The 27134-nt window shown below is 39.7% G+C and overlaps 1 protein-coding gene across 1 annotated transcript in view; it reads left to right on the top strand.

Annotated features, from left to right (window-relative positions):
• The first annotated feature begins 490 nt into the window (after window positions 1–490).
• Window positions 491–27134, top strand: part of RUNX3 (RUNX family transcription factor 3) — a 424645-nt gene continuing 398001 nt past the window's right edge. Inside the window, exon 1 of the mRNA XM_044083073.1 lies at window positions 491–579. Within this exon, the coding sequence (XP_043939008.1) occupies window positions 567–579 (13 nt within the window). The 5' untranslated portion in view covers window positions 491–566. The remainder of the gene's footprint in view (window positions 580–27134) is intronic.

A 27134-nucleotide genomic window follows, 5' to 3' on the forward strand; every position in this document is an offset into this window, starting at 1 on the left:
AATTTGTTCTCTGTAAATAACAATAAAAGTGTCTAGCCTAACATATATTAAGGCTGATTCAAAACATGTGAATAAAACATTTTTTTTCCAAAATATGTTGCAGAGGAACTTTTGTAATTCGAAAGAAATATTAGTATTTCATGGAAGTTATGGTACCTTAGATGGAAGTAGAGATCACTGTATCGTGACTTGTTTATCAATTTACACTTATCGCTACTGAACAGCAAAGGAAAGGGTATAGCGTTTAGTGACCGGTTCGTTCTATGGGCTAGATGTGTTCCTACAGAGGGAGTGTCATTGAAATTACATTGTTAGTCTCTTCACTTACAAAGCCTTAGCAATTTATCATTAGAAGTGACAGACTGAAAATGTTCCTGCCAGACTAAAGGCAAGAAAGTAGTAGCCAAGTTATTTGAAAATAATACTGGCTATTGAAATAATTAATTAAGCTTTTTACCTTTTGTTTTGCTTGCTTCTACTGGTTAGGCACACTGGAAAGAAATCCCATTTTCAAAACTGAACCAGACTTACTGTTGGATCCAGGTATCAAGGAACACTGCACAAAAATGAATTTTATGGGTAAGAAACACACTGCATAAAAAATTTGTAGTTACTGTACTGAGCTGTCTGTAACAGAATGTGATAAAGTGCTTCATCACTAACACATAAAAGGAGGCGTTGAACATTTAACTACATTGTTAAGAAATAAGCAATCTAATGTTGTCATACTAATATAACCCAAAAACTGCTAGACATTGATATAGTCAGATTTGTTAAATGAATCTTCTATCTTCTAATAAATTAATTGTATTAATTTATGAATTTGGCATGACATTTTATATATATATATATATATATATATATATATATATATATATATATATATATATATATAGTTCTAGGTTATAACACCGACAGCACACAACATCGACAACGACATCACCGACACCACATCATCGACAGCTCACAAACAAGCACACCACACACACTCAACACATCATCACAACAACCAATAAACAAAACTGACCAAAAACCACACACAACACAAGCACACCTAAATCCTAACAAACAAACACTAAACCTTACATACACAACTATCCACTACCCTAACCAAACCCTAACCCTAAGGTCCGTCACTATCGACACTAACCTAACCCGCTCCTGACCCTAACTCACTTAACCGCTAACCCAAACAAAGTCACTACTGCACCCTTACCTAACCCTAACTCACTTAACCCAAAACATTCACTACTGCACCTAACTCACTTAACCGCCTAACCCAAAACATTCACTACTACACCCTTACCTAACTCGGCCTAACCCTAACTCACTTAACCCACCCTACCCCTACAGACCGCCAACATATACTTACACATCCTTTCCCCATCTCGGTGTTCTCCGGCGTCGGTGTTTTCATCCGTCGATCTTCTGTCGGTCTTCCCATCTGTCGACGTTATAACCTAGACCCATATATATATATATATATTTATGCTGTGCATGACTGAACAGCCCTAATGCTGAATGTGAAATACTGACAAAATCAGCTTGATCATAACACAATAGTGGGAAAAAAATAAAAACAATAATATGAAGAAAGGAAAATTACTTCCTCTCCTGATGTTAAAACTAAAACCCCCTGTAACATCATCTTCTTTCGGCTGTTCCCATTAGGGGTCGCCACAGCGGATCACCTGTTTCCATTTCTTCCTGTCCTTTGCATCTTGCTCTGTCACACCAACCACCTGCATGTCCTCTCTCACCACATCCATAAACCTTGTCTTAGGCCTTCCTCTTTTCCTGTTGCCTGGCAGCTTCATCCTTAGCATCTTTTTCCCAATATACTCTGCATCCCCCCTCAGCACATGTCCAAACCAGCGTAATCGTGCCTCTCTGGCTTTGTCTCCAAACCTTCCAACCTGGGCTGACCCTCTAATATACTTATTCCTAATCCTGTCCACCCTCATCACACCCAGTGCAAATCTTAACATCTTTAATTCTGCCACATCCAGCTCAAACTCCTGCCTTTTTGTCAATGCCACTGTCTCCAACCCATATAACATAGCTGGTCTCACTACCCTCTTGTAGATCTTCCCTTTCACTCTTACTGGTACTCGTCTGTCACAAATCACTCCTGACACTCTTTTCCAGCCACTCCATCCTGCCTGTACTCTCTTCTTCAATTCTCTTCCACACTCACCGTTACTCTGAGCTATTGACCCCAAGTATTTAAACTCATCCACCTTCACCACCTCTACTCCTTGCATCCTCACCATTCCTCTGTCCTCCCTCTCATTCACACACATATATTGTCTTAGTCCTGCTGAGCTTCATTCCTCTTCTCTCTAGAGCATATCTCCATCTCTCCAGGATCTCCTCCACCTGTTCCCTACTCTCACTACAGATCACAATGTCATCTGCAAACATCATAGCCCACGGGGACTCCTGTCTGATTTCGTCTGTCAACCTGTCCATCACCATTGCAAATAAGAAAGGGCTCAGAGCTGATCCTTGATGTAACCCCACCTCCACCTTAAACGCATCCGTCACTCCCACCGCAGACCTCACCGCTGTCACACTACCCTTGTACATATCCTGTACCACTCTTACATACTTTTCTGACACTCCTGACTTCCTCATACAATACCACAACTCCTCTCTAGGCACCCTATCATATGCTTTCTCTAAGTACAAAAACACAATGCAACTCCTTCCGACATTCTCTGTACTTCTCCATCAACACTCTCAGAGCAAAGATCGCATCTGTAGTGCTTTTTCCTGGCTTGAAACCATACTGGTGATCACTAATCATCACGTCCCTTCTTAACCTTGCTTCCACTACTTCTTCCCATAACTTCATGCTGTGACTTATCAATTTTATCCCTCTGTAGTTACTACAGCTCTGTACATCACCCTTATTCTTAAAAATCAGTACCAAAACACTTTTTCTCCATTCCTCAGGCATCCTCTCACTTTCCAAGATTTCATTAAACAATCTGGTTAAAAACTCCACTGCCATTTCACCTAAACACTTCCATGCTTCAACAGGTATGTCATCTGGGCCAACAGCCTTTCAATTCTTCATTCTCTTCATAGATATCCTTACTTCCTCCTTGCTAATCCATTGTACTTCATGATTTACTATCCCTACATCATCCAACCTTCTCTCCCTCTCATTCTCTTCATTCATCAACCCCTCAAAGTACTCTTTCCATCTCCTCAACACACTCTCCTCGCTTGTGAGTATGTTTCCCTCATTATCCTTTATCACCTTTACCTGCTGCACATCTTTTCTAGCTCGGTCCCTCTGTCTAGCCAATTGGTACAGGTCCTTTTCTCCCTCCTTAGTGTCCAACCTTTCATACAACTCTTCATATGCCTTATCTTTAGCCTTTGCCACCTCTCTCTTTGCCATACACCTCATCTCCTTATACTCCTGTCTACTTTCTTCATCTCTCTGACAATCCCACTTCTTCTTTGCCAACCTCTTTCTCTGTATACTCTCCAGTACTTCCTCATTCCACCACCATATCTCCTTGTCATCCTTCCTCTGTCCAGATGTGATACCAAGCACCTTTCTAGCCATCTCCCTTACTAGCTCTGCTGTAGTTACCCAGCTATTTGGTAATTCTTCACTGCCACCCAGTGCCTGCCTTAACTCATCCCTGAACTCCACCTCACAATTACCCTTCTTCAATTTCCACCACTTGATCCTTGGTGCTGCCCTCACACTGCTCCTCCTCTTCTTGATAACGAACGTCATCCTATAAACCACATAGTGGCAGTGTCACAGGAAGATTTTAATGACATTAAGGTGTAGGGTAATGGTTTGGAAAGTGGCAAAATTAGGGTTAGGGTAAGCACCCATTGCTAAAGAGGATGGGGGGGGTTGCCATCACAGCAAGCTAGAAATTCGACTCAGCTGCAGGTGGCTGACTCTTCTGTGGCCTTTTTTGTACGTCAGGCCACTCATCTTTTACCCCAAATTTCTCTGAAACTTGCAGCCACTCTGGACTGGAGATTAGCCGTGTCCTTTGCAGTTGTTGGGGTCACCTCAGTTGGCAAGGAGAACCACTCTTGTCCATCCTGGGAGAGGGAACAGGGAAGGTTTCCCTGTTGTGTCAGAGTGCCGTGCCCATCCCTGTGGAAGTGGTGGCTGCAATTAGTAACACAGTTGGCCCCATTTTTCCTGTCAAAATGAAACAGAAAACCAAGCATTTGCCTACTCCTCCTCAAATTTCTTTGGATAGGTGTAGTTTACTGGGACTGGCTCAGGGTTTGATTCAGGCTACTTATTTTTCTTGCATAGTAGTTTTCAGTAAAAGAAAGAGAGATGCCTCCCTTTCCTGAAGAGATTAAAGATTCTGAATCTGAACAGGAAGATGTGGGGATGGATTCAGGGTTTTGTGCTCAGATTTCTGATTCAGGCTCAGAGGAGAGCTTTCATTCTGATTCTCCCTGTGGAGGTTTTTCTTTCTCTGATACTATTGCTAGAATGTCTCAGTGCTTTCAGTGGGAGAACACTGAGGTTTCGCATTCCTTCAAAAATACTGTGAGTTGTTACAGAAGGATTTTACAGAACCTAAACCTATTCCTCCTGTTGTGTCTGCTTTAGAGGATGTGTGTGTTACTTCCTGCAATTTTCCTCATAGTCAGCCACCTGCTCCAAAAAAGGCAGATAGGAGATATATAGTTCCTCAGTCTTTTAAATCTTGTATACACTATTTCCAAACCTGACCCAGCAGCTATAGCCTTAGGTGACTTTTTTGCTGCTAAGCACTTAGTTAATTCCAATCCTACTCTTTTTGATAAGGATGGGAAAATTATAGATAGGTATGGGAAAAGTGCATACTTCTGCAACTTTGAATTTCAGAATTTTAAATTGTCAGGCTTATATGTTAAAGTTTATTCTGACATATTGTGAAATTATGATGAATGTTTTATCTAAAGTTTCTTCTTGTGAAAAAAAAATCTCTTTTAAATAACTTAGTTTCTTCAGTTGCACAGGTCACTACTCACTGTTTGCAGAGTATGTCTATGACTCTATTGATACTTCTTGCAGGGCTATGGCCACTGATATGGTTTTAAGGAGGTTTGTTTGGCTGCATTCTAAGGACCTTCCAAATTATCTTAAAATGAGATTTTAAATTCCCCCTTGCATAGAGATTTAGTGTTTGGTCCCTCTGCTGCAGAGGTGATCAAAAAGTGTCATGAAAGGGGCAAGCAGATTCAGAGACTCTCTAAGATTTTTCAGCCCTCCTTTCCCAAATTGTCCAAGGGATTTCCTTTCTCCTCATCCAGTTTTGGCAAAAACAGAACAAACAGTCTCAACAGAAATCAGGTAAACAGATGTTTAAGAAGAAATGGCAAGGAGGTTCAAAAAAGAGATCTCAAGCTTCCCAAAACCAAGTACATCCATCAAGTCTGAATTAATGTTCAAGAGACCTTGTGACACCCTCCCACCCTGGCCCTGTTTCTCTTCCAGAAAGTCTGAATCTCCATTTTCCTCTTTGGCAACAGATGTTTTAGGCAAATGGGTTCTGAAAATCATTCATCAGAGTTACAGATGGCAGTGGGAGGAAATTCCTCTTTTCCAGGGGTTCATTCCTCATCCTCCAGACCAGACTTTTTGTTTCCACCGGTTCTTCATCACATCCTGTCCCAAGCAGTGAAAGAACCTGTACCTCCTTCACAGGTTTATTAAAGTATGTTCCTAGTCCCAAAGAAAGAAAACGCTTGGAGACCAGTTCTGGATTTTTCTTTCCTAAACCTATTTGTGAAAGTGCCCAAATTCAAAATGATGCCACTTCACAATTTGTGGCCTCTTCTTCCTTTTTCAGTGGTGCAGAGGAACTTTTGAATTCAAAAGAAATGTTATTATTTCATGGAAGTTATGGTACCTTAGGTGGAAGTAGAGATCACTGACTTTAAAAAAATGTTTATCGTCACATTCCTATTCATCCACACTTTAGGTGTTTCTTAAGGTTTTGTGTGTCTGGATCACATTATCAGTTCTTTGGACTATCCACACCAAGAGTGTTCACAAAGTGTCTAGCTCCAGTTGTAGCTCACTGCAGGCTACAAGGTATCCACATTTTTCCATATTTAGATGACTTTCTTATCTTTGCAGTCTTTTTCAAAATGTCAGGAATCGCTCTCTCATGGGTGAGAGATTTACAGCCCAAGCTGGGATTCCAAGAAAACATTCAGAAGTCTTTCTTGACTGCTTTATATAGGATTGTGTTCATGGGATGTCAGCTAGACACCTCGGTTCAAGGAGCTTTTCTTCCACAGAAAAAATAGATCTTTATTTAGATCTATTTCTAAGTTTTTCCACTCAGACTTCAGTCACTGCAAGGGAATAACTCAGGATTTTTGGTCTCATGGCATCTATGATCCACACGATACCTCTTGCAAGACTCCACATGAGAATCTTGCAGTGGTATCTGAAATCTCTTTGGTCCCAGCATCGACACCCTTTATCTTTTCAGATCCCAGTACTGTTTGTTTTCAGAAGAGAAATCTCTTGGTGGAGATGACAGATATCCTTAAATCTAAGTCTTCCCTTCTCCCACCTTGCTCCAAAGCAGTCAGTCACCACAAATGATTCAGATCTTGCTTGGGGAGCAGTTTCAGGACAGATAAAAGTGCAGGTGGGGTATGTAACACCAAGGACAGAAACAATCACATAAATATCGAAGAGCTGCTTGCCCTGATCAAGGCACTCAATTCCCTGAGACATCTTCGGTCCCTGGGACTGCTTCAAGTGGTTGCAGACAATACCACAGTAATGTGGTACATCAACAAGAAAGGAGGAACTAGGTTGTATCCCCTTTGCAGACTAGTCATGTTAGCTTGGGATATAGGTTAAAAGCACAATCTCACTCTGCAGACATTCTGTAAGAATAAAGTGGACAGCGCAGTGGTGCAGTGGTAGCATTGTCGCCTCACAGCAAGAGGTTCTCCAGTTCGATTCCTGGCTGGGGTGCCTTCTGTGTTGAGTCTGCATGTCCTCCCTGTGTTCGTGTGGGTTTCCTCCGGGTGCTGCGGTTTCCTCCCACGTCACAAAGACATGCTTCTGAAGCATTTCTCCCCAACCCTCTGCTGAAAATTGGCTTTGTTCCAAGTCAGACTTTCCCAGTAAATAAATGTTAAATAAATAAATACAGCTGTGTGGCAGACAAACTGAGCAGGACCAGTGCAGACCCTCGCAAATGGAAACTAGATCTGGGGGCCTTCTATCTGTGTGGAGTTCTTCAAGTAGACCCCATTGTCTCCTCTCTGAACAATCAACAAGCAAAATTCCATTCCAGGACTCTGTGCAAGAAGGCCTAAGACAGATGCCTTTTCTTTTCTTTCAATAGGAATGTTCCTATATGCCTTTTCACCCTTTCCACTAATATCGAGTGTGTCTTCTGAACATTCAGAAGGAATCTGCCAAGATCATTGTGGTGACTCCCTTCTGGTCCAGGTAACCATGGTTCTCCCTTCTTTTGGAAATGGCCAGGGGCTATTACCACAAGCTTCTTTACAGAATGCATCTACTCACACAAGAACAGGGGTGGTTGATAAACCACAACATCAGTGATATTCAATTGACTGTCTGGATAATAGGGTCTTAATTCCTTTAAGCACCTATTTTCTCAAGACCTGCAGCAGGTACTAAGGGATGGAAGAAAACCTGCTACCAGAAAATCATTTTTTAGCAAATGGAAAAGGTTTTCTAGTTGATGCCAACAGCCTTACCAGCACCCATTCAGGTTGTTCTCTGGTTTTACAATATTTCTGAGTTACTATTCTACAACATTTCTTATGCATCTATCAAGGTTCATTTATTGACCATTTAAGCATGTCTGCCCATAGATTTTCCTCTTTCAAAGCAGTCACATGTTAAAATGTTTTTGAAAAGGGATTTGCATAAGAAGTCTCCAAGTAAACTGGTGTCCCCTCCTTGGGATCTTAATTTTGTGTTAGAGAAACTGATATTTGTTCCATTTGAACAAGCTAATCTGGCTGACTTGAGGATCTTAACATGGAAAGCAGTTTTATTGATCACTGTAACCTCTGCAAGGAAGGTATATGAGTTGCAAGCTCTTGTGGTGAGTCAACCTTACCTCATTTTACACAAGGGCAGGGTTCTTTGATAATCCTTCTTTTATGCCTAAAGTGGTATCCAAGTTTACTTAAAGTCAAACTGTCCAGCTCTTCATTTCTTTCCTCAACCTACAAATGAGGGTGAAAGGACACTCCATACCTTGAATGTCCATAGACAACTCAGGTACTCTTTTGACAGAACTAACTCTTTGAAATCATTGGATCAATTGTTTATTTTTTTGTGAAGGTAAGAAAAAGGGATAACTGGTGTCAAAACTATTTCCAAATGGATGTCTAAGCTATTACCTTTTGTTATACTCACCATGACAAATCTATTCCAGGCAGGTTCAAGGCCACTGTACCTTGGCTTTAGCTATGGCATTTTGGAAAGGGTTGGATTCTAGCAGTATTCTAGAAGTTGCTACTTGGTCCTCTGTACATACTTTTACAAAGCGCTATAAGCTGGATTCTTTATTTAGGTCTAGATCATGCTTTGCTAAGACCATTCTCCAGGGGCTCCTGGACTCTTTTCTTCCACATCCCAAATATAGTTAGCTATGGTATTCTACCCATATAGTTAAGGCTAATTCAACAGGGATCAATATGAAGAACATAGTACAGTTGTATAAGTTGAACTTTCTATAACAGTAAATGTTTCAATGATCGCTCCTGCAGTAGCCGTTCCCCTCCCTCTACCCCCTTGTTCTTTTAGTGTGTTTTTTTATGCCAGGGTGTGGGCATTTATTTTTTTGTTATTTCTAGCCTTGCCCTTTCAGGGCTTAGCCTCTCTGTCTGCTGGGATGACAGCTCTGATGTGCTTTGCTCCCAAACTTGTCTTTTAGTCAGCTCAGCTCAAGCTGCTTGACAATTTGGGCAAATGGAAGGTGCCCTGAAGCTTTGGAAGCTGGCCAGTTGTTATATCCTTGGCAGAATATACCCATATAACTAAAGCTACTACAGCAGTGATCATTCAAAAATCTACTGTTATGGTAAGTTCAACATACACAACTATAAGTTCTTAATAATTTCTAGCACATTGTTTACAGATTTCACTGCAGAGTAATGATCAGTCAGGATGAATTTTGGTTGTATTGTTTCTGCTAAGAACTAATCACATGTACCAGATACATTCTCTCTCGCTCCCTCTCATCCAGTCAGGCTGAATTTTGTTTGCATTGCTTCTGCTAAGAACTGATCACGTATCAGATACATTCTCTCTCGCTCCCTCTCATCCAGTCAGGCTGAATTTTGTTTGCATTGCTTCTGCTAAGAACTAATCACATGTACCAGATACATTCTCTCTCGCTCCCTCTCATCCAGTCAGGCTGACTTTTGTTTGCATTGCTTCTGCTAAGAACTAATCACATGTACCAGATACATTCTCTCTCGCGCCCTCTCATCTAAAACCTTATGCTTTCCTTAACTTTTAGACTGTAGTTGACACCTTTTCCTCAACATCGCTTTTATTCTGACTTGCTTATGCTCTGCATCATTTTACTTTTGAATGAATGACCATGAAAAACTTTTCAAAAGCAAACTTCACGTTACTTAAGACCAAGGTGGAAAGTTTCAAAGCCCCCATGCTGAAGGATAACACTGTCCAAGATGTAAAATCCTTTACTAATGCATTCTACGGGCAGCTAAAAGAATGCATGGATCATGCCATCCCAAGCAAAGCCAAGACTCACTCTTCCAAGAAAAGGAAACCAATCTGGTGGACTCCTGCCATAAACAAGCTATACAACAGAAGGAGGAAACTAGTACAGAAAAGAGTAAAATCCCAAGAAGGGAAGACATCCCTGATAAGTATCAGCAAGAAACTACGATCCCTCATAAAATCATCCAAGGCGAGCTTTGAAAGAAAAATTGCCAAGGACTCCAAAGATAACCACAAGGCATTCTTTAGCTATGTCAAGAATCTAAGTGGCAATGCTCAGATCTGCTTGGAGTTAGTGCAGAATGGCACAAAATACACTGAACCGACTGATATTGCCAACATCTTGGCAGACAGGTTCAGCGCAAACTTCACCCCCCTCTCACCCCCAAAAGGGCCCATAACCATACCAGAAGAATGTAGAGTCCCTGAAATCACAGACACTCAGATTGAAACAGCCCTCTCCAAAGCCAAAAACACAGCATCAATGGGACCGGACGGTGTCCCAGGCTGCATCCTACATGAGCTCAAAGATGAACTAACCCCTCACCTAAACACAATGTTCAAACTCAGCCTTTCCACAGGCTACATACCCATAGAGTGGCACACAGCAACGGTTATTCCACTCCACAAAGGTGGAGCCATAACAGACCCCGCGAACTATCACCCTATAAGCCTGACTAGCTTAGTCTGCAAGGCTAGGGAGTGCATCATCATGGAACTCATTAACAGAGACATTGGGAATCTCCAAACACTGGACCCTATCCAGTTTGGCTTTGTTAATGGCAGATCATGCCTCCTAAACCTGGGGACTTCTTTGAGACAGTTACCACAGCTATAGATGAAGGAAAGGTGGTACACACAGCCTACCTAGACCTCGCTAAGGCCTTCGACACCATTCCCCATTCTGGTATTATAGACAAGCTCACCAGCCTGAACATAAACCCCTACATTACAAGATGGGTTGCCAAATGGCTCACGAACAGAACTCACATGGTGAAAGTTGCAGGAGCTGGGTACGACTCTAAACCAGTTACAAGTGGCATTCCCCAAGGCTCAGTCCTAGGACACCTCCTGTTCAGCATATACTTCTCAGAGGTACAGGCAAGCACAGGAGGACTATGGCTGACCAAGTTCACAGACAACTGCAAACTAGGGGCTATAATTGACTCTCCGGCTAACACAGACATCCTCTAAAAAGGTCTCACTGAGACGGATACCTGGTGTCAAAATCATGGCCTCAAGCTAAATGCCAAAAAGTGCATAGTCATCCCCTTTGGAAAAAAGCAAAGTACCCACAAACTACCACATAGGTGGTAGTCCCCTAAATATGGAAGATGTAATAAGGGATCTGGGGACCCAAGTAGATAGCAATCGCACCTTTGATAATCACATTGCCAAAGTTCATAGGCTCATAGGTTCATAGGTTCATACTAGGCTATCTGCCCTAGGGCATTTATAAGCCTAGCCAGAGTGTGTTTGGCTTTCGCCACCCATTTTAAATTAATTTTGCTATGCCCTTTTTCGAGGTTAGTATACTGTGCTTCTGTCTAACAGTGACACAGAAGTGATACCCGGGGTAAACCTACGATCTCCCATCCACTCATCAAGATTCCTCTTGAAGAGAGTCAATGAGGGACTCTGCCTAACCTGGACTGGGATTTTATTCCAGAGTGAAGGGAGCCTCTGGGTTATGAATCTGTCCCTCCAGCATGTCCTATTTATTTCAGTGCTGAGGTTCAAGTCTCTCGAGAACGTAGCTCGATGGGATTTGGAGTTTCTGAGGTGCAGCATGTCCATTAATTCCGGGTTGGACATGGCTTTATACGTCAGGCACAGATCGCCTCTGAGCAGGCGGTATGCCACTGAGTAGAGCTGGAGTTTCTTTAACCGGGCAGCATATGGCATCTGTTTGAGCCCTTTGATCCTCTTGGTGAGGTACTTTTGGGGTCTTTCCAGTTGCTGCAGGTGTCGGGTAAGGTACATCCCAAAAGGGGCATTGTACTCAATTATGGGCCTGATGAGGGATGAGTAAAGAGGCACGATGACCTCCCTGATCTAGATGTGAATCCCTTCATGATTAGGTGGGCTATATAAAATGCTTTTCTAACCACTTTGGCCACGTGGTTGTCAAATGAGAGATTGCTATCAACTTGGGTCCCCAAGTCCCTAATTACTTCTTCTGTACTTAATGGATTACCACCTATGTGGTAATTTGTGGGCACTTTGTTTTTGCCAAAGGGATGACTATACACTTTTGGCGTTTAGCTTGAGGCCATGGCTCTGGCACCAGTTGCCTGTTTCTATGAGGCCCTTTTGGAGGATGCTTGTGTCGGCTGGAGAGTCGATTATGGCACCCAGTTTGCAGTCATCTGCGAACTTGGTCAGCCACAGTCCTTCCATGTTGGCCTGTACTTCCGAGAAATATATACCGAACAAGAGAGGTCCCAGGACTGAGCCTTGTGGGATGCCACTTGTAACTGGTTTGGAGTCTGACATGTCTCCAGCAATTCTAACCATGTGGGTTCTGTCCTTGAGCCAGTTTGCAACCCATCTAGTGACATAGGGGTTTATATTTAAGCTGGTGAGCTTATCTATAATGCCTGAGTGGGGTATTGTATCGAAGGCTTTTGCGAGGTCCAGGTAGGCTGTGTGGACCACCTTTCCCTCGTCAATGGCCTTGGTGACTGTTTCAAAGAAATCGACCAGGTTTAAGAGGCAGGATCTGCCCTTAACAAAGCCGAACTGGGTAGGATCCAGTGTCTGTAGGTTCCCAATATCTTTATTTATGAGGTCCATGATGATCCTTTCCATAGCTTTGCAGACCAAGCTAGTCAGGCTTATGGGGCGATAGTTTCCAGGATCCGTTGAGGCACCACCTTTGTGGAGAGGGACCACTGTTGCTGTACGCCACTCTTTGGGTACATATCCTGTAGTAAGGCTGAGATTGAACAGTAGTTTTATGTTTGGGTTTAGCTCTTCTTGGAGTTCATGTAGGACGCAGCCCGGTTAAACTTTCTGTTTAGTGGTTAGAAAATCCTTCTATTTGGTCCGCCTAATCACAAAAGGGTTCACATCCAGATCAAAAGAGGTCATTGTGCCCCTCTACTCATCACTCATCAGACCCATCTTAGAGTACAACGCCCCATTTGGGATGTACCTTACAAGACACCTGCAACAGCTGGAAAGACCACAGAAGTACCTCACCAAGAGGATCAATGGCCTCAAACAGATGCCCTATGCAGCTCAACTGAAGAAACTCCAGTTGTACTCGGTTGCATACCGCCTACTCAGAGGTGATCTCTGCCTGACATACAAGGCCATGTCCAACCCAGAATTGATGGACATGCTCCACCTAATGAAAACCTTATCCCCTCAAGCCACATGCGCTAGGGATCTAAACCTCACCACAACAATAAATAGGATGTGCTGGAGGGATATATTCCTGTCCCAGAGACTTCTCATGCTTTGGAACAAGATCCCAATCTACATTAGGCAGAGCTCCTTGCTAACACTCTTCAAAAGAAACCTTGACGAGTGGATGGGAAACAGAAAGTTTACCTCGGGGATCACTTCAGTGGCTCTGCTGGACAGAGGCACAGGGAACTAATCTAAGTGGGCGGCAAAAGCCAACACATTCTGGCTAGGCTTATAAATGCCTTTGGGCAGATAGCCTAGTACCCACCTATGAACCTATGAAAGCCAAGCCCTAAACTGCTGTCCTAAATAGACTTGTTTTTCCACATGCCTATCTTCCTCTGTTTCATTTTCCATTGAATGACTTTCCATACCACCTTCATAATACACATATACACAGACACATGGACAAGTACATATAAACATACAAAAACATACACACACACACACACACACACACACACACACACACACACACACACACACACACACACACACACACACACACACACACACACACACACACAAACATTGGTGAGAAAATAAGGATAGACATGCAAATTACTGAAATCAGCTTAGCCATGGGAGAGATATAACTTTAGCAATGTAAGCACGCATTGCTACACAAATGCTGTGCATTTCACCTGCATTAAACACTTTATCTCTGTTTCTGGGGAAAGCATCTATTATCCTGGCAGTTTAGCTGAGAAGGTTACACTTATGAACTAATTATGAATTCCATCTTATAGTGCTGGGTTTGATTCCTCTTTGTCTCCACTTGTCGAATATGTGAGCTTAGGTATGTCTATTCACCCGTCAATGCCCACAAGTTGCTCCTGAAAAGGGAACCTTGTGTCCATAGGGCATGCCACTTTAACAAATAAATAAAAAATCAAGCAAGTGACTATAACAATCTCAATGAATGTTTAAAAGATCGAATTTAAAGAAATGTATGATCATTGTGAGGAAAACAAATGGTTTATACAAATAAGTAATAATTTCCTAGTTAACCAACATTTTACTATCAAATGACCTTTGAAGGGATTAAAAGAGAAATGACCCTTAAGCCAAAGTTTTGCCATTCATTTATAAGACTGGCTATTGATTTCCATGCCGCACTAATTTTACAGTAACTGTATTTCCTGTTTACGCTAAGCTTTTTCTTTCCCATTGGGAGAAGAAAAGGCCCTTCAGGGGTGCACCATGAATAATCTTATCTCTTTAACCTATATGTTATTATTTTAAACTAAAACATCTAAAACCTTGAGAAGTCACAAGTCAAAACAGTGACACTGTCAAGGTCATGAAACACAAAAACCTTTATACAAGTATATAGATAGGGGTCCCCTTCGGTAGATCGAACTTTTAAATGTTCGAAGACGATATGGCCGAGACCATAACCTTGAACATTTAAAAGTCTGAACAGACTGAATGGAGATCCATGTACAGAGCGCAACGGGAAGTTTTCCCATTTCCACAATGTAGTGCGATCTCGGAGTTGGCATATTTAAGTAAGGGGGTGTGGGGGTGCAGAGGTGTGTAGCACCCCCTGCTACAGCAGTTTAATTTTGTTTTTTTCTTTGTTTTTTTTTTTCTTTTTTTACTTCAGTGTTTGAACTATTGCAAGTTCGAACATATGGTCTCAGCCATATTTGGTTTGAACTTGTAATATGTTCGATCTACTGAAGTAGATCCATAGATAGAGATAGATGGTATAGTTATGGATACATAGATATATTCATTTATGCATGCTCATGTGTGTGTGTATATATTATATATATATATATATATATATATATATATATATATATGTAAATATATTATGAATACTACTATACTGTACTATAACAAAAAATGTTCATAAAATAAGAGCATGCATGTTTTAATATTCACTTAAGAAATCTGTAATATCTGACATTTCATGATAGCAGTCCTTACTGTTTTGTAAAAAAAAAAAAAAAAAAAAAAGGTGAAGGGGGGCAATATCTTCAGGAAAAATCAAGAATGCCCATAACAATCAGAGACAGAAGAAAGATTTAAAGCTAAACAAATATGAGTTATGTGGATTCCAGCAATGTCTGATGAAGTCAAATAATACAGTATTGTCATACATAATTAAATGGCTCCAGTATGAATTTTTGTCTAGACCACATATAACAGTTCGGCTTATGAGGACAGAACCATTCTCTTTCAGTGCCAAAGCTTAGAAAAATGACCTGAGACTCACTGTTAGTCTTTAAACTATAGAAAATTCTGAATGACAGTCTGAGTAGAAGGGAGCACAACTTAAAACAAACAAACTTTCTGGATGTTTTGAAATGATCATCATTAAAGGTTCTGGTTCATTTTTTTTTTTTTACAAACCATTTCATAAACAGGGTTTATCCAGCAGAATACTAACTTTAACTGAGATACTAACAAGACAGAGGTAGTTCTGGCAAGCACAAATCAACTCTTTACCTGCCTCACATTGATTTTGTGTCATTAGTTTTGATATGGCAGTTAGCTGCTTTTTAATTTTTCCATATGCATTTTAAATTAATCCTATATTTTTGTATGACAAATGCAATGCAGTGAAAACAAGACATCTTTTCTATATATAGTATCATGATCAGAAATAGGTTATATGCATTGTAGATATCATCATTTGCAGGTTCCAAGTTTTAATTCATTGTCATACTGTTCTGATATGAGACAATAGATTTCATCTTGCAATCAAAAATTGAATTCCTAAACACCTGAAATTGTTGTTTTATTTGTTGAATGGAAAATATCCTTTCAAGCTCTAATAGAAATGTTGCACATCCACAAGTCAAATGGGACAAGATTCACTCACTCCAGGGATCTTATCCTAGCCTGTGACATTAACAGAACATGCTAGAGAGACAGATATGTCTCCCAGAGCTTGTCGCTCCTTTGGAATAAACTCCCAATTCACGTGAGGCAAAGCTCCTCAATTACCCTTAATAAGTGAAACTTGGACAATTGGATAAGAGGCCATAAATTCACCTCGGGAGTGGCACCTGTGTCCCTCATGGACAGGGGCAGTCAGTGCTGATCATCGACTCATACTACAAATATAGACCATCTAACATGGTCAGTTAGGGAATATGGGTATAACACGTCTAGGCTTGTAAAGGCTCTAAGACCATTATCCTAGTAAACTTCTATGATCCTATGATCCTAAGCAAAAAGATGAAATGGTAATCTATACTTATCTGTTGCAGTTTTATCCCTGTTCACTTAAAGATCCAGAATCTGAACCAAGTTCCTTTAAAAATGGAATGAAATATGGAACTTATCTTCTGAAGTGGTTGTCAACAAAGTTCAGCTACATGATTGCAGTGTATGAAGCACTGCAATTATGCTCTAATATAGAGAAAACGATTAACAAGTCAACACCTTCCCCAAAGCAAGACCAGATTGTAACAGCACTTGGTGCTTTGGGGATGCTACACAATGCTATGCACCACACTAAGTGCTGTTATGATCAGATCTCCCACTAGAGACTAACAGCGAACAGTGCTGGCCAGCAAAGAACTGCAACAGAAGGTAATATAACTTCATTTCTGCTTGTTGTCCATACCTCTCAACTCTACCTGAGTTTGTTTCAGATTTTTGCTCTTCCTCTTGTAAATATTTCGATCTTCTGGTAGATCACTGAGAATTACCATCAGTCAATTAATAATGCCAGACATTAGAGTTTCATAGTTCTATTTTTTTAATAGGTGTTAATGCAATCCTATTGTTCAAGTAACTTTTTAAGTAAATAAGAGCAATATTTATTTATCCTTCATTGAACTGGTTAATCCCCACTAGGCTAGTAGCCTCTTTTGAGAGGAGACCAGAGGTGGTATTTATACTAATAAGGGAAATTTGGCCAGGGCATCTGGGAACATCCCCTAGTCTTTTTGAGAAGTGCTGTGGAATCTTTTGCATCCATCTGATCTACCACCAGCTCAAGCAGACGAGACCTCAGTTTAGCATCTCGTTCAAGGGACAAGACAGTCAGTATTGCAGCTCTGCCTTATATGGCACTATCAGCAATCAATCTCCCTGCTTTGGGAATAGAACCCACAGCCTTCTGCACCAAAGGTGAGTGTGCTACCTGCTGTGCCATTGACACTTCTTTTGATATTTTGCCCCACCCCCATCATTTTTGGATTCGTTAACATATATGGTGCTATATGTTCGACAGCAATAAGTACTTCACCGCCTTTCAAAGGAAGTAAAACACGTTGCACTTCTACACTCTCTCTTTCATATTCTTTTTCTCTAGCTAGTAGTACAGAGGGAATTACGACTGTGTCATCAACCTTATCCTTTTATTATGTGTTCTTGATATGGATGCCTAGAATCACCTCGCTAGTTTTGTTTATGGTGTTAATCTCTTGGCAGCCTTGTCCTGATCACGTAATAAGATAGTTAGGATCGTATAACTGATTTTAATCACCTTTGTTACCTGTACAGGGATACCTTAAATTCTGCATTATCTAAGGGCTTGTGTTAGAGATTCTAAGTATATGAAAACCAATAGAGAAGGTCACTGTCTCTAGTAAGCTGGAATGAACAAGCAAGTTTACGATCTATTTAGATGACTTCTAATGCTGCTTATTGAAATTTATAACTTTTTCAGTGCTTAATTTATTGTCACTAGATTGAGACTGAAAATGATTAGTCTCCTGGTAAATAAGTAAATATATCAATAAATAAATAAAATAAAGCTTTAGGTTATGAATATGTGAAAGCAACAGTATTTGTAAGTTTGGAGAAGTGAAATTTTGGAAATTTTTTGAAGCAGAAAAGCAGAAGTGACACCACTAGATGCTTTCCTAACATCCAAACGTAAACTCAGTAAAGAAATATTTTTTGTCTGGCTTGTTTGATAAGGAGCAGAATGCTTCTATCATTTTGAATGTGTCTCCCCGAGATAAACCTAGACTGTTTCCACATGATGATAACGTCACCTTATGAGAAGTGTAAAAATTAAACTTCTCAGAGATGACACTTCAAAAATAAAGCATGACTCAAACAATTAACATTAAATTATGAAACTGGGAGTTACGCCTTAGAATATTTTTGTAGGTAACGTCTTCTCCCTGTAGTCCCCAGTATGGGGTGCTGTGGTCTCCACAGTCATGCAATATATAGATATATGTTAACTTTAAGATGGTCATACCTCAGAGTAGGTAAGGATATTCCAAGGAGGATAAGTGAGATTGTCATTTCCACAATAAGAGAAGGGCATAATATTTTGCTGTGAAAGGGGAACATACTGGGCTTAATCAATGAAGCAAATATAGCTATAGCTGTCTTTTAGTTGAGGTATGAGTGGTTTCCTTAACTAGTTGTAAACTGTCAGGTTTTGGATGTCTGCTGTGACCTAATTCCAACTGACTGGTGCAATATTAGAAAAACTCTTTCCTGCTATTTGATTGAGAAAATAAAATCTCTAAAATTAAATGGAGTTGTTTGTGTCTGTGCAAAGATCATATGAAGAAGATGTCATTTATAGTTTATTTTTGAGTTTGGGAAATATGAGTCAATGTCTTGAGTTTAATCCATTTGAAAGTCAGAGTGGCAACTAGGATACAGATTCTGGCTGGTATAAAAAGTATAAAAAAATCAGCTTGCATTTTTAAAGGTAGAGGAGTGAAGCTCGGTTCTAGAGGAAAAAGTGCTTAAACAACAGCTATCTGTACTGGTTGGAGTAAAGTTTAATAACAGTAATGGCCCAAGTACGATAACATTTATAGTAAGACCTGTATGTGCTTTAGGAGGTCACCTGATTTGAGATGGTGTAGTAGGTGTTCAGTTGCTTTATAACTTTTTTACTGATGTGATCTGTGTGTTGTTCAGAGGAGACTCAGAGGTCTGTTAGCAGTCCTAGGTATGTATATTACTCTTCTTGCTGAATGTTACTGTTATCTACGTCTAAGATGGAGAAGGAAGGTTGTGATTTATTCTCTGAGAAACACCAAATGTCATGACTGCTACTTCTGAGATTTTTGATTTGGATTTACATTTTTAAATGCAATGTCATCACTGTCTTAAATGCTTCCTGAGTTTTTTCTGTACACCAGTCAAAGAGGAGACAGAATAGTATAGTTTACTTTGCTGCGTGAATCTGCAGAAAGCTGGGAGATTACTTTGAAACCTTGATAATTTCCATTTTTTTCCATATTTTGTCTTTGTTTATCCATAAGATTATTTAGGTCAGAGACATGGTTTTCCACACCCATAGATTAAAATACACTTTTTTAAAGGGATTAATACTAAACTGACATGATTAAGACCACTGTTAGCAGGTGGTGAGGAAGGTCCAATTAGTGTTTCTTAGGAGTTAAATGACTTTCCTGAATTTCTAAACATCTTTGAGTTGCTATAATCCTATGTGACATTTGGGGGTTTTGTAGGGCATTGTTCCTTGAAAGGGAAGGCAGCTATCGATGTTGCTGTGGCAGTGAGTGATATTTTTTCAGTTTATGAAGGTAGTTAATTAGTTACTAACACGTCTAACAGTAAGTCTTTATTTGATGGACTGTTTGGCCTCCTGAGGGTTAAGATGCATCCCTTAGTTTCCTTGAATGTGGCTACTTGCAGATATAAAGTTAGGAATAGTCAGGTTTCCCTTAGAACTTAATTAAAAATATTTCAGACCAGCCATGAAGTAGAGACCTCTATGCTGTTGACAGCTTCTTATCCAACAGATTTTTATAGAAGTATTCATCTATAGTACTAGGGAATACATTTTTGAATTGTATATGCAAAGGTGGTAAATCATTCTGCACACATTTTTGTTTATCATTTAATGGTGGTCTGTAGGATGACGTTGGTGATCAAGAAGAGGAAGAGAAGTGTGAAAGCAGTGCCAAGAATTAAATGGTGGAAGTTAAAAAAGGGTGATTGTGAAGTGGAGTTTAGGGAAGAGTTAAGACAGGCACTGGGAGGCAGTGGAGAGTTACCGAATAGCTGGGTAACTACAGCAGAACTAGTAAGAGAGACTGCTAGAAAGGTGCTTGGTGTGACATCTGGACAGAGGAAGGAGGACAAGGAGACCTGGTGGTGGAATGAGGAAGTACAGGAGAGTATACAGAGGAAGAGGCTGGTGAAGAAGAAGTGGGATTGTCAAAGAGATGAAGAAAGTAGACATGAGTATAAGGAGATGAGGCGTATGGCAAAGAGAGAGGTGGCAAAAGCTAAGGATAAGGTGTATGGAGAGTTGTATGAGAGATTGGACACTAAAGAGGGAGAAAAGGACCTGTACCAATTGGCTAGACAGAGGGACAGAGCTGGGAAAGATGTGCAGCAAGTAAGGGTGATAAAGGATAGTGAGGGAAAGGTACTCACAAGCAAGGAGAGTGTGTTGAGTAGATGGAAAGAGTATTTTGAGAGGCTGATGAATGAAGAGAATGAGAGAGAGAAGGCTGGATGATGTGGGGATAGTGAATCAGGAAGTGAAACAGATTAGCAAGGAGGAAGTAAGGACAGCTATGAAGAGGATGAAGAATGGAAAGGCTGTTGGCCCAGATGACATCCCAATGGAAGCATGGAGGTGATTAGGAGAAATGGCAGTGGAATTTTTAACAAGATTGTTTAATGAAATTTTGGAAAGTCAGAGGATGCCTGAGGAGTGGAGAAAAAGTGTTTTGGTACCTATCTTTAAGAATAAGGGTGATGTGCAGAGCTGCAGTAACTACAGAGGGATAAAATTGATCAGTCACAGCTTGAAGTTATGGGAGAGAGTAGTAGAAGCTAGGTTAAGAAGGGAGGTGATGATTAGTGATCAGCAGTATGGTTTCATGCCAGGAAAGAGCACTACAGATGCAATGTTTGCTCTGAGAGTGTTATTGGAGAAATACAGAGAAGGTCAGAAGGAGTTGCATTGTGTCTTTGTAGACTTGGAGAAAGCATATGACAGGGTGCCTAGAGAAGAGTTGTGGTATTGTATGAGGAAGTCGGGAGTGGCAGAGAAGTATGTAAGAGTGGTACAGTATATGTACGAGAGTAGTGTGACAGTGGTGAGGACTGCAGTGGGAGTGACGGATCCGTTTAAGGTGGAGGTGGGATTACATCAAGGATCAGCTCTGAGTCCTTTCTTATTTGCAGTGGTGATGGACAGGTTGACAGATGAGATCAGACAGGAGGCCCCATGGACTATGATGTTTACAGATGACATTGTGATCTGTAGTGAGAGTAGGAATCAGGTTGAGGAGACTCTGGAGAGGTGGAGATATGCTCTAGAGAGCAGAGGAATGAAGGTCAGCAGGGCTAAGACAGAAAGACAGAATATATGTGTGTAAATGAGAGGGAAGGTAGAGGAATGGTGAGGATGCAGGGAGTAGAGTTGGTAAAGGTGGACGAGTTTAAGTACTTGGGATCAACAGTTCAGAGTAATGGTGAATGTGGAAGAGAGGTGAAGAAGAGAGTACAGGCAGGGTGGAATGGGTGGAGAAGAGTGTCAGGAGTGATTTGTGACAGACGGGTACCAGTAAGAGTGAAAGGGAAGGTCTACAAGATGGTTGTGAGACCAGCTATGTTATATGGGTTGGAGACAGTTGCACTGACAAAAAGGCAGGAGTCAGAGCTGGATGTGACAGAGTTAAAGATGTTAAGATTTGCACTCGGTGTGACTAGGATGGATAGGATTAGGAATCAGTATATTAGAGGGTCAGCTCATGTTGGACAGTTTGGAGACAAAGCAAGAGAGATGAGATTGCGTTGGTTTGGACATGTGCTGAGGAGGGATGATGGGTATATTAGGAAAAAGATGCTAAGGATGGAGCTGCCAGGTAAGAGGAAAAGAGGAAGGCCTAAGATAAGGTTTATGGACGTGGTGAGAGAGGACATGCAGGTGGTTGGTGTGACAGAGCAAGATGCAGAGGATAGGAAGAAATGGAAAGAGATGATCCGCTGTGGCGACCCCTAACGGGAAAAGCCGAAAGATGATGATGATGATGATTTAATTATAATTAGAAAATATCCAAAGGCAAATGTTTTCCATCTCAGGATTATTTTGTGTCTCCATAACCCATTGTTGATGACCTACTTCCAGGTATTCCAATTAGAAGTTAATGAAGGTAAAAAGAAGAACTATTTTCTGGGTTCGGCATATGGACTAAAAGATTCTCAGTCAAACTAACTGTGCTAGGTCAAAAAGTGGCTAATTTGGTGGTTCTTTTATAAACGAGGTGTTTTATAAACGGCTTGAATTAACCAGTCTAGATTTATTTTCCTTTAAGTTGCAAAATGAAAAACTACAGTAGGATGTGATCTGTTCCATCCTTACTGAGCATCCTTGAAAAATGTATTGTTTTACTTATGAATTCTTATTTGGTGTGGCTTTCTTAGAAGTCATAAAATCTATCTAAATACTGGGTGGCGCAGTAGTGTAGTGGTTAATGCTGTCACCTCACAGCAAGAGGTTCTCCGGTTCGATTCTCAGCTGGGGTGCCTTCTGTGCAGAGTTTGCATGTTCTCCCTGCGTTTGTGTGGGTTTCCTACGGGTACTCCGGTTTCCTCCCACATTCTAAAGACATGCTTCTGGAGCATTTCTCCCTGGGCCTCCGCTGAAAACAGGATCTGTGGAACCTAGTCAGACTTTCCCAGTTAACAAATGTTAAATAAAATAAAAAATAAAATATCAGAGCTCTGCAACAGGAAACCAGGGTTCTGATTGGAGGAGAAGCCTCATTCCAAAAGATCTCAACCAGATTGGAATGCAAACCGTCTATAAGATCAATTTATTGCAAAAATTAAACCCAAATGATGACCTGGAGGCATTTTCGATTATATTCAATAGAGCAGCAGAAAGTAAAGGCTGGTGTCCTAAGCAAGAAGGTACAACAGAGCTTATTTTCACTTAGAAACCATGATGCAAATGATTATAAGAAGCACAAGATGGAGATGCTTGCATGCATCTGTGTAAACGTCATCCTTCTAGGTACAGCATTTTCAACTACTGGACCTTCGTACCTGAAAAAGCTGTGAAATCACAAATGTCTGATCTCATTCACCTGGGCTACAACTGGCTTCTGCCAAACAAGAATGCCACTTCATTATTCATTAAATTGGTAACGGCATGCCATTTCATATGATCCTTACCCTCCAGCACAGTGGCTATGGTGGTGTGTGGTACATGACTCAAGGATAGTCTGGCAGTTGATGTGGAAGATTAAGGCTATGAATTGTAAACATGGTACTACCTACTTAGCCACAAATGACTAACTCACTGAACACTATAAAAAGACCACATCAAGTCATATTTGTAGATAAAATCGGAAACAAAAAGGTATGTAGAAGCAATATTGAATAATTCAAAAAAGAAAGTGTGACTCAAATAAATATGAACAATTTTGAAATGCTATAATTTTGGAGTTGTAGCACTAAATTGTATAAAGCAATATTGTATGACGATTGTAATTGAATGTGTTGAGAAAACCTGACAATATACATGGAGATTAACAAATCTGCTTTTGTTGGTTGTCATAGTGTACAAACATAAAATGTGGGATGGAAAGTAAGTAATTACATGGTCTCATTGACTCAGAAAACATGATAACCCTAGTAAATAAAGATTTTGTGCCTTACTGTTTAAAAATGCTAACAAATGACTACACATTACGTATTTCATTCTGATTAGAAGAAGTACCTTTTACAAGAATAGCCCCAAAACAGCCAATAAAGTAATACTACAGCAAAACTTTCCCAGTTCTTGGATCTGTGGTCAAAGAAAGAAGAAAGCTATCCATACCTCAAGGGGAAAGTGGAGAAATAACTTCTGGAAATGCCAAGGCTCTTACTAATATTGTGCTTACATTATCCAAGAGAACTTTTTTCTGAATTCAGCATACAGATGAGATGACCAACACTCAAATGAACTGTGCTAGGCCAAACAGTGTCTCTTTTTGTGATTATTTTCTGATTTGTTAATGCACCATAAGAAGTGTTTCATGAACAATCTAAATTGGGCATTCTACATTTGTTTTATTTGTTTTAAACAAGACAAATAGGTACAAACTGCGTTTTATTCCTTTTTTGCAGAATATCCTCGAATGAATACATATTTGTACCACATGAATTCTTGTTTGTTGTGCCTTTCTTGGTAATCATAGACATCAAACTTGCTACCGTATATATATATATATATATATATATATATATATATATATATATATATATATATATATATATATATATATATATATATATATGCCTGTGTCTGTATCAATCTGTCAGAGGCTGCAGGGGTGCAGGTGGGGCTAACCCCGCTGCAAAAACAGTTCTTTTAGTTTGTTAATTTTTCAGTCATTTTAGATTCACACTTAAATGATTGCTATTTTGTAATTTGCTCTTTTTACAGTTTGATATTTCATGAGATGATCATATATATATATATATATATATATATATATATATATATATATATATAAATAGACATAGATATGTGGGTATATGTATGTGAGCTCTTTTATTAATCAAATCTCACAAATGTCAACACACTTTGGTTATCAAAACAGATTGCTGACAGGTGTATGAGATTGATAATCTCTGGGGTTGGGGATAACAGTGGGTATGGTGCTGCAGCCCCTCATGAGAGGTTCAGGGGATTCCCCCTGTAAAAAGCAGTAGTGTTCTTTTGTATGGCCTAAAGTTGTGCCTCACAGTATACTTGGCAGGGTACTGATCTTCTTTTTTTCCAACCTTTTGCAGTTGATGCTTTTAGTGTTAATCTACTGATGTTTATATTAACTTACAGTAAGTAGATCCATATATATATATATATATATATATATATATATATATATATATATAGTTTGATAGATAGCTACATAGATAGATAGATAGATAGATATGTATGCATGTTCATGTATCAAAAAGTTGAAGTATCAAATGTGAAGTGATGGAACTCAACCTGTTAATGACTAGATAATTGAAAAACAAACACAAAAAATAAAACATACTTTTCTATAGCAGGGTGCCCCCACCCCACACCTTTCACACACCCCTGCTAATTATATGTACCAGCTCTGAGAATGCAGTACAGTGAGGAAAGGACAAAGTCCCTGATCCCCACTGTATCATGATCTCACACAGAAAAAAAGGCTAGTACGTGCGACAAGCTGATTTTCCATTTTTTTTCTAGTGGACAAACTGATCTTGCAACCACTTATCAGCTATCCATATATATGTATATGCATATAGTTATATAAGGAATGGTCAACATGTCACTAGGTTGACATACAAAACATGTACCACAATATTTCGAACATTCATTATATCACACACAAAACACATTAACACTCACTACATCAAAAAAGGAAACAAATTTCCTTTTCCAGTGCACTATCCATAACCTGTCCACATTCATCTCAAATTTGCCTTAATAGTGATAATGTTATGGGAAGGGCTGTTTTTTAAGTTCAGATATATGTTATAGTATTATAATGTAACCCTAAGAAACTGCTGGACAAAATAGGTGCTGACATTGTGTCTGAGTGGGATATTACATACAAGCCTTTGCCTGGGTTTGGGCCTCGTATGACTGAGCTAGCAAAACACACAAGTGAATATAGCAAATGGATGTCTCTGAACACCAATTATTTTGAAAAAAAAACTTTAATGTTACAATATAATACCACTGCTCAAGAAATAAAAACAATTAACAAAAACATATAATACCACTGCTCAAGAAATAAAAACAATTAACAAAAACAATTAGAATATTTTCAAGGCAAATGATGATATTTTGAAAATATTAGGGGGAAGTCCCCAGTTTGTTTATAAGACAGCTAAACATTTAAAGAAAATCTTTGAGATACCAAAAGATTTGAACAATTTAACTTCTTCTACTGGAGCAAGAAAGTGTGGTTACTGTAAGCAATGCAGCTATATTTTAGAGGCAGGATCTATAAATGTGGTTACTGGGGTGGTATTCAAAGTAACAATACTAGTGACAACATTACAGTTTGGTTGAAGAATAGCAATTGTGCCAACTCACGGGGTTGTATATTTGGCCAAATGTGCTACATGTTGTGCATTCTGTCTGGAAAAAAACAGAAAAGATGTTGAGAAAATGGATTTATGAGCATAACTGTGATATAAAATGCAAATTACAACAATGCACTATATAAACATTCTAGTATATGCAAACATTTTGGTAAGTTTGTTTTCAGCATACTAGATGGTGTTGTTACTAACCTAAGGGGGAGCCTGGGAAACCCATTTAGAATACAAACAGCTCATCTGCCAATTTAAGTTAAACAAAATGTTAGAACAAGGTCTAAATGTGAATATTTCTGTATTAGCATTACTGAAATTAAGAGCTGCTAAATTGCAGTTTTTATATTTTATCAATTAATGTTTACAATAACATTTGTAATAGTTTGTGATTTTTATGGGCTGATTAAATCAATATTTAACAGGCTAGTACATTTAACTCCTTCAATATACTCACATTTTGAAGTGTTTGTGTTCAATTTCATTTTTTTTACAAAGAACTGTAGGCATTTTAAATGGTTTATTTACTTAATACTACATGTTACTTTACTGCTGGTAGATAACGACTGCTGTTACTTTAAGAAGATATTTTTTATTCAGTCACATGACCTCTTAGTATATTAAGATTCGAAACACAGATTTCCTCTTTGGTTCTGATGAAGTCTGAATGACAAAAGTAAAAAGTGAAACTAGATAGTTGCTAAACCTGACTTTTGTATTTTAAAGTTTATACATTTTAGACATTCATTCATGAAACCTGTATTGTATGCTCTTACATTTTGTTCATAGGTTCGTAGGTTCATAGGTAGGTACTAGGCTATCAGCCCAAGGACCTACATAAGCCTAGCCAGCAAGGTACCATAGCTTACTCCACCCAAGAAAGTTATTTTCCTGTGCCACTGTCCAGCAGAGACACAGAACTGATCCCCGGGGTGTATTTCCTATTTCCCATCCACTTATCAAGATTTTTCTT

This window comes from Protopterus annectens, chromosome 1.part1, assembly GCF_019279795.1.
Source record: "Protopterus annectens isolate FY-2018-M chromosome 1.part1, PAN1.0, whole genome shotgun sequence".
NCBI lineage: Eukaryota > Metazoa > Chordata > Ceratodontiformes > Protopteridae > Protopterus > Protopterus annectens.